This window comes from Felis catus, chromosome B1 (assembly GCF_018350175.1).
Source record: "Felis catus isolate Fca126 chromosome B1, F.catus_Fca126_mat1.0, whole genome shotgun sequence".
Lineage (NCBI taxonomy): Eukaryota > Metazoa > Chordata > Mammalia > Carnivora > Felidae > Felis > Felis catus.
The window spans coordinates 85471019-85488222 of NC_058371.1; the positions used below are offsets into that span (position 1 = coordinate 85471019).

A 17204-nucleotide genomic window follows, 5' to 3' on the forward strand; every position below is an offset into this window, starting at 1 on the left:
TTCTCCCAAGACCCTCTCTGAAGGAACTGTGTAGACAGTTTTCTTCTGGGTGGGCCCTGTGTGTGAGGCTCTGCAGTTTTGCAGGGTTACACAGAAGTAAAAGACAAAGCCCTAGCCTTCAGGTTTTATTCGTAGACCAAAATGTCCCTCCTCGAAAGCACAGGGGCACACGAATACAGGACCCTACAGCAGGCGCACGACCACCACAGAGCTTCTTTATGTTCAACGTGACCCAACCCGGTGGGTTTAATCTGAGAAAAGCTAGCTAATAGAAAAGGATGTGGCTAGGGGCACCTGGGTGGCTCAGTTGGTTGAGCATCCGACTTCGGCTTAGGTCATGATCTCGAGGTTTGTGAGTTCGAGCGCCACATCGGGCTCTGTGCTGTCACCCTGTCAGCACAGAACCTACTTCCCATCCTCTGTCCCCCTCTCTCTGCCCCTCCCCTGCTTGTGCTGTCTCCAAAATAAATAAATAAATATAGAAAGAGAGAGAGAAAGAGAGAGAGAGAAAGAGAGAGAGAGGGAAGGAAGGAAAGAGAAAGAAAGAAAGAAAGAAAGAAAGAAAGAAAGAAAGAAAGAAAGAAAGAAAGAAAGAAAGAAAGAAAAGGAAGGAAGGAAGGAAGGAAGGAAGGAAGGAAGGAAGGAAGGAAAGAAAGAAAGAAAGAAAGAAAGAAAGAAAAAGAAAGAAAGAAAGAAAAGAAGGAAAGAAAGAAAGAAAGAAACGAAGGAAAGAAAAGGATGTGGCTACTAAAACACAGGGAGAAGTTTGCGCGGGACAGGCAGTTATGTGTTGGGCTTATTGCTGATGACCACGAAAGGTACCATTCACTGAGAGCCTGCCCTGTGTGAGGCAGGGTGCCGAATACTTCATAGACAAACCCACCAGGTACCAGTTAACCCCTTTTAAGGTAAAATTGTAAGTTGAGAGAGGTTGAGCTAGGTTTTCCAAGCCACACAGCTAGAAAGTGACTCCCTAGCATTAAAGCCTGGGCCAGTGGGGTTAGTCTGGATAGAATGGAGATGGAATTGTAAATATACTGGTGAACATGAGGTCAGTGGTCCAGTAGAGACTGGTTCGTGGGGAGTCTTGAAACCACTGATGGATTTGCAAGGCACTCAACAGCACGTTGGAAGCTGAGGGGAGTTTTTCTTTAAGTACATTATTTCTGCTCCCTATGCAATAAATTGGACTGGGGAGAGCTGAAGGAATAGACTAGCAAAGAAGATACTACAGCTGTGTCAGTGAGGGAAGACCCAGGAGATACAAGAAACACCATTGATCCATTTATTTATTTATTTTTTAAACGTTTATTTATTTTTGAGACAGGGAGAGACAGAGCATGAACGGGGGAGGGTCAGAGAGAGGGAGACACAGAATCCGAAGTAGGCTCCAGGCTCTGAGCTGTCAGCACAGAGCCCGACGCGGGGCTAGAACTCACGGACCGCGAGATCCTGACCTGAGCCCAAGTCGACCGCTTAACCGACTGAGCCACCCAGGCGCCCCTCCATTTATTGAAAAAATCTTTAAAGATGTTATGGGTGCCTGAGTGGCTCAGTCAGTTAAGAGTCCAACTTCGGCTCAGGTCATGATCTCGCGGTTGGTGAGTTCAAGCCCCACGTCGGGCTCTGTGCTGACAGCATGGAGCCTGGAGCCTGCTTCGGATACTGTGTCTCCCTCTTTCTCTGCCCTTACCCCATTCATGGTCTCTCTCTCTCAACCTCTCTCTCTCTCTCTCGACCTCTCTCTCTCAAAAATAAATAAACATTAAAAAATAATGTTATAAGTGCCTGTCTTTTGCCAGGCATCATGCTCGGCCTTGGCGATAACGTTATCAACAACTGGTGTGAATGTTTTTCTTTCTTGATCTTTAATGTATAGATATTTTCAAGCACAGTAGAAACTCAGAGGATAACCTGATGCATTTCCATTAACTCATCACCCAGTCCCAACAATTATCAACATTTTTCTGATCTCTTTCATCTAAGTCACTTTTTTTTTTCTCCTGGAGTATTTTCAGGCAAACTCTAGACAGCATATTATCTCACTTGTAAACCCTTGATTATGTATCTCTAATAGGAAGGCAGTTGGGGCTTGACATTTTTTGCTAATCTACAGCTCTTAATTCCAAGTTTAATTTTTTAAATTTTTTTTTCAAAGTTTTTTATTTATTTTTGGGACAGAGAGAGACAGAGCATGAATGGGGGAGGGGCAGAGAGAGAGGGAGACACAGAATCGGAAACAGGCTCCAGGCTCTGAGCCATCAGCCCAGAGCCTGACGCGGGGCTCAAACTCACGGACCGCGAGATCGTGACCTGGCTGAAGTCGGACGCTTAACCGACTGCGCCACCCAGGCGCCCCAACGGTGTATTTTTAAAGAAGATGCTCTAGAGTGGGTGACAAGCACACATGACTGCATGTGAGACAGACACCGAGTGGGAGGGGGTGAAGGAGTGGGGAAACGTGGCCTCGGGGCACTAGATGGTAAGGTCCCTCTTGGTGGTGAGCCAGCCTCTTTGCCACTGGAGATGAGGAACCATTGTTGCCAGACCTTTTGATTGTTCAAGAGAACTTGGAGGTCTTGATTTTATTTGAATTGTCCTAATTTTCAAAATACACTTTAGGCCAAACAATACATGCCATGAGCCTCCCAACCCAATGGCTGCCTCTTTATAATTTCTGCAACTTTTAAAATAAATTCTAGGTAAATATATAACGATACAGGGCATCGTGCTTTGACATTTCCATGCCCTATGAGAATTAGTGATCACCAGCCTGAGAATCAGGTTGTATTTTTATGCCCCTTTTACAAATCATAGAACTCAGGTTAAGTAACTGTCCAAGGTTTCCCAGTATGTTGGAGCTGAGATTCAGATCTCATATCTGTTTATCTCTACTGCTACTCACCATTTCTTATGTTTTAATTAGCTTGTTCAAACTACAGCTAATAGTTTACATGGGATATTTTACACTGAAGCTGACTGAAATATTACTTTGTAAACATTTTCCTCATGTGACAATGGCTTTTCTAGACCTTTATGCTAGGCAAAACTTTAAAACTTTGTGAGGAACACAAATTTGGTTATAAAACATGGGCCTGCTTTCTGACAAGAGTTAGGAAGGTGTTGCCTGGATATTAATCTTGTCATGAATAGAGACTTCTTTAATGATCGGAGGACCCCTGGAGAGACACTCATTCAGCAAACATAGGACACCAACAAGCAAACAATTCACACTGACTTCATGTCCTGGTTCCTTCTTCTCTTCTTCCTCCTCACCCTCCTCTTTCCTCCACGGAAACACCTCCGCCCCACCCAACACACGAGCACCCAGGACAGACAGATGCGGTCATGGCAGAGAGCAGGGCAGAATCTGGGGGAAGTATTCTTTCAGCAGTTTGAGAAATCTCTCACCCAGCCCTTGGTCTCAGCCCCCCACAACTTTCTGCTACTTTTTCAAAGTCCAGAGACTCACTCACATCCCATCAGTTTCTCTTTTCTCCCCCAACCCACTCTTCCAAGGCACCACCTTAGGCGTTTGGAGATTTGGGGAGATTTCTGACCACAGAAAGGACCCTCAGGTGTGAATAGTGCTCAGTCCTCTGGCTAAAAGGAGTGAGCCCCATTCTCTATCCCAGGAAAATGAGTACCGCAGAAAATAAGAAACATTTAAAGGGCACTTTCGAGCATAATGTCGATGGGATACCTTTACTGAAAAACAGATGCTGTGGAGTTTGGATTTTAGAAACGATGCCTTCTTTTTGTTTCAATAGATTTCCTTGCGGTAGGCAGATTCATTCAGATCATCCCATCCCTTACTTAGGACTTAAGGCCTAAACTGTTTTCTGTTGCCCCCCCCCCTTTTTTTAAGCCTCAGCATTTAAATATTTCTAGTTCTCTCTGGAGGATTTAGAAAGGAGGAGCCTTCTGAACTTGATGGAGCCTGGCCCTTGTGGTGTCTCTGTAAAATCTGTATTTGTTCTCCATCGTCCCTGTCTTCCCAGCAACACAGGGGATGAATGAATCACAGGAGGCTGCCCAGCATGGGGAAGGGAGCTCTTGTCCACTCAGGAATGATGGTGGGGGTGGGAGAGGCCAGAGAACACGCACTGGGAACTTGAGACAAACCGGCCCCCACATCATTCCTTTTCCTGACCCGTTCTCCTTGTCTCAAGTCTGTGCGGTGAGAACTGGAACGCAGGAGGGGTGAAGTGGTATGAAATGAAGGGCCGAATACCTAGTTCTTAGCTGGTATCAGCAAGGCCAGGGGAGTGGGGCAAAGAAGCAAAAAGAGGATGTTGTGCCTGCATTGAAAATCTTCTCAGCTCCTAAAGACATCAGAGATTAGGTTGGAAAATTAGAAACAGCTCACAGAAACATTCAGATAAAAATTGAGTTGGAGGGGCGCCTGGGTGGCGCAGTCGGTTAAGCGTCCGACTTCAGCCAAGTCACGATCTCGTGGTCTGTGAGTTCGAGCCCCGCGTCAGGCTCTGGGCTGATGGCTCAGAGCCTGGAGCCTGCTTCCGATTCTGTGTCTCCCTCTCTCTCTGCCCCTCCCCCGTTCATGCTCTCTCTCTCTCTCTCTCTGTCCCAAAAAAATAAATAAAAGTTGAAAAAAAAATTGAGTTGGAGAAGAGATGTAAATGAGATGGATAATTTTGTTTATTGTTTAAGGAAGGGTAGGTTTTAGAAAATTGAGATAATTTTAGGCTCCCTCACTCGCATCACTAAATTCTATTTGTTAGAAAAAGTATTGTCCTTACGTTAGTGAATTAGTTCTTTTCATGGAACTGAAATGTGCAATGCCTGGGAAGAAGTGTTACACCCAGGCTTTGCCCTTGTTTTGAGTAATGGAAAATGTTGGCTCCGGGATGTACCGAGCCACCTTTTTAGTTTGCCCTATATTTAGTATTTCATTCTGTCAGAGCCCCTGCAAAAGGTGGGAGAAAGGGGGATTAGGGGAGAGAGAGAGGGACTCAGTCATTCTCATTGCTCATTTTCATTTAGACATCCTCCAGGCAGGAACTTAGAGTCCATGGTTTCCTTTTAGGTTGCGACTGTTTGCTTCAGAGGGAAGGGTCATTGTGTTTCCATTGTGTTCTGTCTGTTACCAGTCCCAGAGGTCTGGCCGAGGGAGGGTCCTGCCTAGCAAACAGCAGGATCCATTTCTAGTTGAGGAACAGACGTTAATTCAGTATAGACATACAAGGCTTCTTGAAGGTCAGGCTAGGAAATAACTCTAGCAATCTGCAAAGATTATCAAGCCAATGTTTAATATTAGTGACTACTGTCAGTTCTTTATATTAATACATCTATCTTGTTCTAACCACAGTTCTACAAGGACAGTTTTGGTGTCTCATTTACAGAGAAATAAAGTGAGGTTCAGAAGACTCAACTGAATTGCATAGAGTCGCAACGGCAAAGAACATGAATTTGAATAAAATTTTGTCTACCTCCAAAATCTATTCTCTGATCTACCCAGAGACGGGAGAGAACTTCTTGTTGGATAGAATGATGGGTGGTGGAGTTATGGAGCTGGTGTCTGGGCCTCAGACTTGCACCTATGGAACTCTGAGTCACTTATTTAACCTCTCTGAACCTTGGTTTTCCCATCTGTAAAATGGAAGTAATGGTGCCAACTCACAAAGTCATGATAAGGAGCCAATGACACAATTGTAGGTTCAATAAAATTTAGTTTTCTTCTAATGTTTTTTCATTGTTGTGAATCAAAGGCATATATATTTTGGCTCAATTTGAAGTAAATCCAGTTCTCTGTCTTTCTTTTTTTAATGTTGTTTTTTTTTTTTTAGTGTTTTTATTTATTTTTGAAGGAGAGAGAGACTGAGCACAAGTTGGGAAGGGGCAGAGAGAGGAGACACAGAATCTGAAACAGGCTCCAGGCTCTGAGCTGTCAGCACAGAGCCCGATGCCGGGCTCGAACTCACAAACTGTGAGATAATGACCTGAGCCGAAGTCGGACGCTCAACCGACTGAGCCACCCAGGCGCTCCCCAATCCAGTTCTCTGTCTGTAGCCTGTACTTTGCAGTGAATGCTTTACCAGCTCTGTGGGCTTGGGCAAGTTAGTGTTTTTGTTAAACTTCTGTTTCCTTGTGTCTGAAATGGGGAGAAGAGCACTTCCTTCCTGGTATTATCATGAGAATTCGATGTATTCAGCAAATATTTGTTGAGCATTTAGTAAATCAGCACTGTCCTCCACTCCAGTGGGCACAGTCTCTGCTCTCATAGTAAGTGAGGGGGGGGGGGGGTAGGCGATAGGTATAATAAGTAAAACCCAAACATAAGGTAAAATGGTAAATTCAGTTTCTTCTATGTATCAGGATTGTGTCTCCATAAATCTTGCAGACTGTGTGCTTTAGCAGATTTCTCAGAAACACCAATATTGCTCCTTTCCAGAAATTTGGAACCATCCGGGCAGACTTGATTGAGCAGATGAGATTCAAACAGAGACTAAAGGTGATCCAGACACTGGAGGATACTACGAAACGGAATGTGGTAAGTCCTTTGAAAAATAGTGGATGGCCTTCTTTCTCCATAAATTCCTGCTTCACAGACTGAGATGATTTAAAAGAAGAAAATCAGGGACTTTCCCAATATAACATCTTTGAGATTGTGAAATTAATTGTGTCTACCTTCTTAAAGGTCCGAACAATTGTGACAGAAACTTCCTTTACCATTGATGAGCTAGAAGAACTTTATGCTCTTTTCAAGGTGAGTTCTTTTTTATTAATGTCTATTTACTTTTGAGAGAGAGAAAGAGAGAGAGAGAAGCAGAAGGAGAGGGGGGGAAGGGCAGAGAGAGAGATGGAGACACAGAATCCAAAGCAGGCTCCAGGCTTTGCTGACAGCTCAGAACCATGAACCGTGAGATCATGACCTGAGCCGAAGTCGGATATTTAACTGACTGAGCCACCCACATGCCCCTCAAGGTGAGTTTTAAAGTTAAATGCATGTACATCCAGGGGAATAAAAGAGTTCACTGTAATGATTCAATTAGTTCTAGATTTTTTTTTAATATTTATTTATTTTGAGAGAGAGAGCACGAGCAGAGGAGGGGCAGAGAGAGAGGGGGACAGAGGATCTGAAGCAGGCTCTGTGCTGACAGCAAGAGAGCCTGATGTGGGGCTCAAACCCACAAACTGTGAGATTATGACCTGAGCCACAGCTGGGCACTTAACTGACTGATCTACCCAGGCTCCCCATTTCTGTTAAATTGTTAAGGGACAGCATGAGTGTCGGCATGCATAAATATGAAGATAGAGCTGAGAGTATAAAAATGGAGTGCTTCGGGGCACCTGGATGGCTCAGTGGGTTGAGCATCTGACTTCAGCTCAGGTCATGATCTCACAGTTTGTGTTTTCAAGCCCCGTGTCAGGCTCGCTGCTGTCAACGCGGAGCCCGCTTTGGATCCTCTGTCACCCTCTCTCTCTGCCCCCCTCCTGGGCATGCATGCTCTCTCCTCTCTCTCTCTCAAAAATAAACACTTTTTTTACAAATGGAGTGCTTCATATGAAAAATAAGCATTTTCTCTTAACTGACTTAAGCTGATGTTTTAGCGCTGTTCCACTCCATATATATTTTAGCTATTTCCTTGGTCCTAACAAAATACGGTATTACTTTATAACACTTATTGGAATGATGGCAGTTGAATTTAAAGTCTCCCTGAAATTATTGTACGTTATAATGTCTTACAAGAAGCTGTATTAAAGCACCCTCAGAGCTTTCCTGTATTAAGCTATGTTAAAACACACTGAAAAAGAGATATGTAGCCAGAATAAGAATAAAGCTGTTCATATGCGTAAGGAAAAGCCTAATTGGTTAAAGTTCTGTGATTTTCATTCCATAATTCAGCCCATACCAATCTTGATCCTGAATAAGAAGACATTTTATTAGTAAATAAAGCAATGTAGAATTTTTTTCTTCTAGAAAAAATACTTTTAACCATCGTTATCAACCTCATAGGTAAAAATGTGGCCACTTTGGAGAAACTTTGAAAAGATGTCTTTTATGCTGATGCCAACTTTATCCTGATCTCTAATTGGGTAGCTACTTGTATGTTCCCCTTTTATTGCCAGAAATAACATGACTATTTGGAGACCTGCAAACATAGTACAGCAGGAAGCATTAAGGGACAAAGGTCTGGGTTGAACACTAACAGATCTTAGAATCAGAGGATGTGATAGCTGGGAATGTTTTCACTAATATCCCCACTTGCTTGTTAGCTACTAAAGAGCACCACCATTATTTTCTGTTTGTTTGTTTTACTGGTGCCTACTATAGTGTCTGTCCCTGGCAGGTGCTCTAAACATGTGTATTGAATACATGGGTAAGTTAGTGGTCAGTGGTCCATAGCTGGTTAATGATGCCCTTCGTGTATCCCAGCAGCATGACCAGCAGAGTGGACATCACCCCCCCACCAGCCTCTATTCTGCACTTGATGGTGAGGTCTTTATAGTATGCCAGCCCATTCATATTTTATTCATACGCCATAACTAACTGCTCAGTGTAAGCTGGGTATTCATATGAAAAGGGTTTCATAAAGGAAAAATACAATGATCCAACTTGGATCAAAACCAAAGATACAGTGATCCAATTAAGATCAGATTTTGAAGAGATGCTGAAGACCAGAAGAAATCCGCTTTACAGGGTGGCGGGTAAGATTTGGGGTAACCGAGCAGAAGTGGGAGTAGCAGCCAGAGGCAGCAAGACCATGAACAGATAGCAGGAAGGGCACTGACGTTAGAAAGGGGAGGCTGCTTTGGGGGGACACCAGGGAAAGGAGGGCCAGAGCAGGTTGTGCGGAAGTCCCGGACCCAGAAACTGCCGAAGCCTGGGCACGTCTGCACTGGTTGGGTCATTTGCACCTGAACAAAGCAAACTCTTCTTTTACTCCAAAGCCCTGCCCTGAGGCTGTGTTGACAAACAGGAACTCCCCCAATCTACCATGCACCCCAAGAAAGAACCTGAGACTCGGTGTCAGGGGTCAGAAGGAGCCTCAGGAGATACTGTGGAACCCAAGATAAAAACTTCATTATATGGGCACCTGGGTGGCGCAGTCGGTTAAGCGTCCGTCTTCAGCCAGGTCACGATCTCGCGGTCCGTGAGTTCGAGCCCCGCGTCAGGCTCTGGGCTGATGGCTCGGAGCCTGGAGCCTGTTTCGATTCTGTGTCTCCCTCTCTCTCTGCCCCTCCCCCGTTCATGCTCTGTCTCTCTCTGTCCCAAAAAATAAATAAACGTTGAAAAAAAAATTAAAAAAAAAAAACTTTAAAAAAAAAAAAACTTCATTATGGACTCTCTTTTTTTGAGTCTTCTGAACCCTTTCATTGGCTTTAAATCATTTGAATGAACATTGAGGCATTGCTATGTGTCAGACACCTTGCCAGACTTCTTAGTCCTTTAAAAAGCCAATTTTGGGGAGCAGGGGGTGGGGAGGGGTTCCTGCATATACAAAGGAAAGATGCATCCCCTCTGGAGGAGCTTATAAACTTGGCAAACTACTAAGTCCTATACCTGAAACTAACGTAACATTGTGTGTCAACGATACTCAAATTAAAACAAAACAAAAACTTGGAGGAAAAGGGTGAAAGGCTGCCACCTTGAGGCACATTTGATGACAAATGTAGTTCAGGGCCCCATTGCCCTAATTTCTCTTGAACTCTCTAAATTATTCCTTTGGTCGTTTTTGGATGTCTGGGCCCCAGTCCCCCCATGATGGAGTGTGGGGGCTATCAAGGAACTGGCTTGTCTTTTCCTGATGTTTGTGAGCACTGTCAAAATGCCTGGACTCACATTCCAGCCCGGTTCCAGAGTACTTTGCAAGCTTTAGTTAGGAGGAAATGCCTGAGGCAACCTTTATCCAGGAAGTAGCTCAGGCGAAGAGGACCCCTCCCAGGGATGTATTACCAAGGCCATCCCACCCACTGAGGGCTGCTGGCATCACTTTAGGGCTTGACCCTTGCAGGCTCTCTGACCTCAGCCTCGCCTGCCTGCCTTGAACATCCCCCCACTCTGACCTTACTACTACAGCCCGGGAATGCATTCCCAAACCCCCGTGAACTCTGACCCACTTCCTTTATTCTCCCAAGGCTGCATTGCAAAAACCTGCCTTTGGTTCTGCACTCCACCTCTTCCTCCCCCTCTCTTGCCTACCCCCACTCCTCTCTTTTAGTTTGTTCGCTGTGATTCCCAGTAAACAATTGTGATCAAGACATTTGGGCTTTGTTCCTTTCTAAGAGCAAAACTACTACCATACCCACTACTGACTCCCCCCTTACACAGCTCCTAAGCTAGGGGAAAGATCTGTTTCGAAAGTGCTCTTTTTCTACTGCAATATTTATACATTACCGTAGTGAGATACTCAGACAGTACAATGGGGAATAAAGTAAAAATAAAGTCCTCCTTTTCACGCCCCTCCCATCTCCCCCATTTACCATCCAGAGCTAACTGTAAATGTCTGGGGGAAGGGTGTCCTTCTGGGCCTTTCTATCACAAGTTTTATCTTTGTGGTCTTCCTAGAATGGGTGCACATATCTACCAGGATCAATATGACTTCATGAATAAGAGGCTGCCTTGTTTCCAAGGACAGAAACAGGAAGCTTTTTGTTGTTTCCAGATCTCTATTCTCCTCACCATAGTGGTTCCTACTCAGAATTTTCCTAGAGCTATTTTCAGATGCGTGAAATAAGAAAGCCACACATTTTAGCTTGAATACTGTGACTATGATATTTATGTAATTTCAGTAACCAAGAGGAAAGGGGTCTTTGGGACACTAAACTAGGAATTCAGAAACCCCAAATGTCATGATGCTTCTGCCCTGAGTACGCAGTTGATGACCTCGTGAGAGCCCCTCAGCCTCTGGGCTTTCTCATCCTCACCTAGAAAACAAGCTGGTCAGATTGCCTAAATTACAGATCCTTTCATTTAATTTTTTTTAATAAATATTTTTGTTTATTTTTATGGGTTTTTTTTTTCTTAAACGTGTGTCAGTGTCTAAAGGGGAAACGAGTAGGGGTAGAGGCAGGGGATGTGGGGTTTTTTTTTTTCACCTACCTCCAGTAACTGAGCTGGACCTTTCATGCCGGATGTAACCTGCAGAGGTGGTTGCCATGGAGTTGGTGGGGTGGTCCAGTGGAGATGGGTGTAGAACAAGAAGACAGGGAGCCCTAAGACCAGAGCTCCTGCCCCAGGAGACACACACAGGTGGATCGAAAAGGCTTTTTGCAAACGTGAGGCGGGACTTTTCCTTCCCGGCACTTGCCGTAAGATCGCATCCCCAGTAATCCTCTTTTTTTCTTTAACTTTTCAGGCAGAGCATCTAACCAGCTGCTACTGGGGTGGGAGCAGCAATGCTCTGGACCGGCACGACCCCAGCCTGCCTTACCTGGAACAGTATCGCATTGACTTTGAGCAGTTCAAGGGGATGTTTGCTCTTCTCTTTCCCTGGGCCTGCGGAACTCACTCTGAAGTATTGGCCTCCCGCCTCTTCCAGCTGTTGGATGAAAATGGAGATTCTCTGATTAACTTCCGAGAGTTTGTCTCCGGCCTAAGTAAGCATGGGATGTTACTTCATGAATTGGGAAGGGATGACGGGGCAGCAACAGCCCCGTTCCTGGTGGTCCTCAGTGCTGCCCTCCGGGCCACAGCCCCGAACTGCCTCCAAGGGTTTAGAGGGTAGAGCGTCTCATTTTAAGGTTTGCAAACTGATGGTAAAATTCGTTTAAATGAACGGTTATACTATGTGATTAAAGCATTCGACACTAGTTAGTCCTCAGCACAAGTTAAAATACATTATCGGAGAATGTGCAAGACAATAAAATGCCAACTTACACACTGAAACCACAGGCCGTGATACCTTTACAAGAATATTTGAGTGGATTGTTCTTCTTTGACACAAAGTATATTTATATTATGTATCACAAAATGTTATAAAAACCTTTCGTGATGTTTTTAATAAAGGGCTGAAGAAACCGCAGCAGTTCTGCGGTCTCAATGGAGGTCTTTTCTCTCCATCTGGCCTGGAGGAAGGACCGGCTGTCCTGAGAAAGCACACCCACACCTCACAAGCAGCACGTGGTTTCTGCCCGTCAGCCTCACTGCCTGACTGTTATTCTGTGTTAGCAGGACTGCCCTATGTCCTTTAGAACTCTTGCTCCCTTCATGATGGAACAGAAAGGCTACAGGGTAGTAGAGCTTGGCCCACCAGACATTGAAGTTGTGGATGTAGGACGTGTTATGCCGGTGGGTCAGAATGAGACAAGGAGAAGGAAAAAAAAAAAAAAAAAGCTCATTCTAATTGTGCCACTCTGTGACCATGGGCCAGGTACTTTATTTATTCATTTTTTGATGTATAAAAAATTATTTATTTATTTATTTTGAGAGAGAGCAGGGGAGGGGCAAAGAGAGAGAGAGAATCCCAAGCAGGCTCTGTGCTGTCAGCACAGAGCCTGATGCAGGGCTTGATCTTAAGAACCATGAGATCATGACCTGAGCCCAAATCAAGAGTTGGAGGCTTCACCTGACTGAGCCACCTAGGCGTCCGTCCCCAGGTCATGTACTTTAAAATGACATGCCCTAGGAAAGATGAAGGGGTCAGGCACAGAGCCAATGATGACTCCAAAAAGTGCTCTAAATCTTTAAGAATAATGACTAGGGGGGCGCCTGGGGGGCGCAGTCGGTTAAGCATCCGACTTCAGCCAGGTCACGATCTCGCGGTCCGTGAGTTCGAGCCCTGCGTCGGGCTCTGGACTGATGGCTCGGAGCCTGGAGCCTGTTTCCCATTCTGTGTCTCCCTCTCTCTCTGCCCCTCCCCCGTTCATGCTCTGTCTCTCTCTGTCCCAAAAATAAATAAAAATGTTGAAAAAAAAAAAAAAAAGAATAATGACTAGGGCTTAAAGGCCGAAGGAAACTGATGGTTTTTAAAAAGGCAAAGGGGAGGGGCACCTAGGTGACTCAGTCAGTTAAGCGTCCAACTTTTGGCTCTGGTCATGATCTCACAGTTCCTGAGTTCCAGCATCAGGCTCTGTGCTACCAGCACAGAGCCTGCTCAGGATTCTCTCCCTCTCTCTCTGCCCCTCTCCTGCTCACGCTCTCTCTCTTTGTCACAATAAATAAGTAAAGATAAAAAGACAAAGGGGTGCAGATGAAGTGCACTTAGGAAGGAAAAAATTATTTGTATAAAGCACTCACATATATGCTTAAAAGGGAAGGGGGACATGGAAGAACTAGCCTTTTTTTTAGTGCAGACACTACTCAGATGCTTTAGAATTTGTATTTTATCGCTAAATCCAAACAGTAGCCTTTTGAGGAGATACTAATGACAGCTGACATTTATACAGTATTTACTCTGCTGCGGGCACTGCTCTCATGTTTACATGCATTCAATTTGCCTAAGACACACAACTACGAAATTGAAGTTTGAACCCAGGCACTTCAAGGGCCCACTTTGTGCTCTTACTATTATGCTTTATTACCCACGTGCTTACTCTTATTAGCCCCTTTTTTGGCTAAAGACATGAAAGCTCAGAAAAGTTAAATAACTTGCTGGGACACTAGTTTCTAGCGAGTCAATACTTACCTGTTATTGGACTGAACTACACAGTTAGTACATGCTGGGCCCAGGATTCAGAGAAGGGCTGTCTGTCTCAACGATTCATCCTTTTCTTGCTACTCGATGCTGAGGACAGCAAGCAGGATATTTCTTAGGAAGGAGGAGGTATCAATTTTTAATTACACAAGTAACATATAAATACATCCCACTTTTTAAACAGTGAAACAATCCAGGCAAGGCTAAAGACCCCTTTATCCCTCTCCTAATCTTTTCTGCCCCAAGGTAACTACTTATTGCCAGATGGGTGGCTTTCATCAAATCCAAAGGGGATTTATAAAACTTATCTTTGGACAGGATTAAGGAGGAGGAAAAAGAAACCAGTGCTGCATTAGAAACGTGATAGAATTTAATAGAAGTATTTAATTGACTTAAGTTCAGGTGACTCCAGTAAGGAAAATACTCTTCAAAATCTTCAAGAAAGGAAAGAGAGGCTTGTAGTCCAGGATAGTGAAAACACTGAAAAAGAGTATTTAGGGTTCTCAAAAGGCAGTTGAGTTCTTGAGCAAAGTATGCCTTGCTCCAGATACTGGGAGAATGCTCAGAGCTGTTGTCACTCTGTGGGACAATTATTACGGAGATAGACAAGCAGACCAGAAAAGAGAAATTCTGTTCAGGTTTTAAAAACTAAAAAACAGGGGCGCCTGGGTGGCTCAGTCGGTTGGGCGTCCGACTTCGGCTCAGGTCATGATCTTGCGGTCCGTGAGTTCGAGCCCCGTGTCGGGCTCTGTGCTGACAGCTCGGAGCCTGGAGCCTGTTTCAGATTCTGTGTCTCCCTCTCTCTCTGACCCTCCCCCGTTCATGCTCTGTCTCTCTCTGTCTCAAAAATAAATAAACGTTAAAGAAAAAAGTTTTTAAAAACTAAAAAACGGATTCTGGAAAAGATGAGATCAATCCCCAGGAAGTTCCCTCTAGAAATTCATGAACAGATGGTCTATGTGGAATTAGAAATAAGGGATTACTATCAGAAGCCACAAATGAACTGTATCTCCTTTTCCAATCGTGTTGCTCAAAGGCAGGCTCTAAATATGTCATACGTGTCCTGATGCAGCTGGTCATTTGACAGATAACTTGTTATAAATGGAAAAGGTAGGAAGGAGTATATAGAAGTTGGTGATTAGGTAACTGGCTGAACACTGCCCCCAAAATATGATGGTTAATGAGTCAGTTTCAACTGAGGGTTCTCTGGTACTTTGGGTTTGATATTTGACCTCTGATTTTTCCTTCATTTGCAAATGAGTAACTGTCAGGATAAAATGACTTTGAATAGAATTCTTGGAACAGTGCCTGACTTAAGGGTTTAATGACAGACATTTATTAATTATTTGCTTTGTGTTAAATCTCGTGCTAACTGCTTTCCACGTGTGTGTCACTTTTCTTCTCACAATAATTTTACGAGATAGAATTGTCTGCCATTACTTTCATGATTAGTATTAGTTGGTGTGCAGACATCTTGGAGTTCAGTTAACCACGTGGTCAATATGAAACTCCAGAGTGAAAGAGTATAAAAAATTGAATGTAAACTCAGGCCATGTTAGTGGAAAAGTCAAAAACAGCTCCACTCTTCTCTGAAGTAGATAAGAGTCTTCTGGGACTCTCTCTCCAGAGAGATATTGATTGATGAGTTGACACATAAAGTGGATGTGAGTAAAAATGGGGAAGGCTGTACAAATCATGTTATGAGAAAGTGGAAAAATTTGGAGAGGGCACGATAAACTTGCCTTGAAAAGATAAGCGTGAAGGAGACAGGTGAGTTGTCCTCAAAATCTGAAGGTTGTTGTATTGAGGCAACAGACCTATTCTGTTTGGCTTTACCGAGTAGAATAAGGGAAGGAAGAGCAGTTCCAAACCTTTTTTTGAGTCATGGACTCTTTGAGATCTAATAGGGACTTTGGACATTTTCTTCCCCTCAAAATGACATGTGCACATAGAGACAAATTTTCTATTTCATGGGCTTTGTGGACTTTCTGAAGTTGAGATTGCAGGTTAAGGATCCTGAGACTAAAACAAAAATTGCGGAAGGACTTTCAGTAGTTAGAGAATACATCTGCAGAACGGAATGCATCTGGTGGTGATGGCCTCTCCGTCTCTGAAAGTGTTCAAGCAGGTGCTAGATCCCTGTCTTTCGTCAGTGCGTGAAGGGAGATGCCTGCATTTAGTGGACACCCCTGCTGTTTCTGGCAGCCCAGATTCTGCGATTCCTCTTTCTCCAAAGCTGACTAATCTTCAACTGGCTGCTCTAAGACTAGATATTTGTGAAGGATTTTCTGATTCCAATACGTATAGACTTTAAAAGAAAAGTAACAGGGTTCTTTTGATTGAAGGGATGGTGATATGATGGCAGACAGATGAGGATGAATCAAACTGAAGAAATATTTAGGAGAACCCCAAAACGACTAACAGGGATTTCTACAATGAATAATTGGAAGCGATCTCAAACATGTTTCGAGATTATTTCTGAATTCTGTTTGAGTGTTGAAACCCAGTTAAATGGGTTTTCTTATGAAAAACACATTTATTATGTTCCAGGCACTATTCTAAGTGTTTTATACATGTTAATACATTTAATTCTCACATTCCTTTGATCCTGATGTCAAGACCACTGGTAGAATCTTGTGTTTATTATTATACAGGGGAAACTGAGGTACAGAGAGATTAACTCTCCCAAGGGCAAATAGTAAGTACGAAGGAATTGAACCCAGGCATCTGGGTTCCAGAGCTCTTAACCCAAATATGTCCTGACCGGACCTTTTGTCACCTAATGTCTTGATTTCAGTTTGCAAAAAGTAGACTTTTTAGGGGAATGCTAAGCTGAGAGCATCACTACCACACATGATACATTTCATATTGTATTTGTATGATTCTAGGTGCTGCATGCCATGGGGACCTCACAGAGAAACTCAAACTCCTGTACAAAATGCATGTCTTGCCTGGTAAGTGAGCCACACAGAGGAGCCCATGTATTTGTGACCATGACCTGGTTTGAAAGTTCTTTTTTTGATATACAAAATCACTCACTGGTCACTAAGCATGAACTGAATAGTAATTACTGCATAGGTTCCTGCATCAGTGTGTGCTTGATTCCATGGTCATTTACCTGTCTGAGGTATGAGTTGTAATAGAAAAGAGCAGACATCTGCAAGAGAAAGAACAAATAGCATTTGGTAACTCACGAGATACAAAGGTCGCAAAAGAGGAGAACGTAGGACCTGAGATTCTGAGTTTAGAAGGAGTCATTTTAACACTGACAGAAACAAGTGAGCAAGATGGAGAGGTTTTGAGTTTAGGTTTTAAAAGGTTGGCCTATAGCTTGGATATATCTAGCAAACACTAAAAAAAAAAAAAAAAAAAAAAAAGATTGCCATTAAGGATAGAGATAGGGTAAAATTGTAGATTTGAGAATTGTCTTTAATTGTATACAGTTTCCACTTCAGTGTGAGGTTGTTAAAAAGGAAGGTGGAGTGAAAAAATGGAGTGAGCCCCCCACTCCCCCCATGAGGCTATAGACGCCGTCGGTATTCAGGGCCCCCAGTGATGTGCCCCCTCTCCACCTTGGTACCTCCAGCTCCTCGTCCTCCCCCATGT

The 17204-nt window shown here is 43.8% G+C and overlaps 1 protein-coding gene across 2 annotated transcripts in view; it reads left to right on the top strand.

The window, feature by feature from the left end:
* TBC1D9 (TBC1 domain family member 9) overlaps positions 1-17204 on the top strand; it is a 116700-nt gene that overhangs the window by 91440 nt on the left and 8056 nt on the right. For both annotated transcript variants that reach the window (XM_023252784.2, XM_023252785.2), the window contains exons 14-17: positions 6413-6511; positions 6659-6727; positions 11322-11562; positions 16487-16552. In XM_023252784.2, the coding sequence (XP_023108552.2) occupies positions 6413-6511; positions 6659-6727; positions 11322-11562; positions 16487-16552 (475 nt within the window). The remainder of the gene's footprint in view (positions 1-6412; positions 6512-6658; positions 6728-11321; positions 11563-16486; positions 16553-17204) is intronic.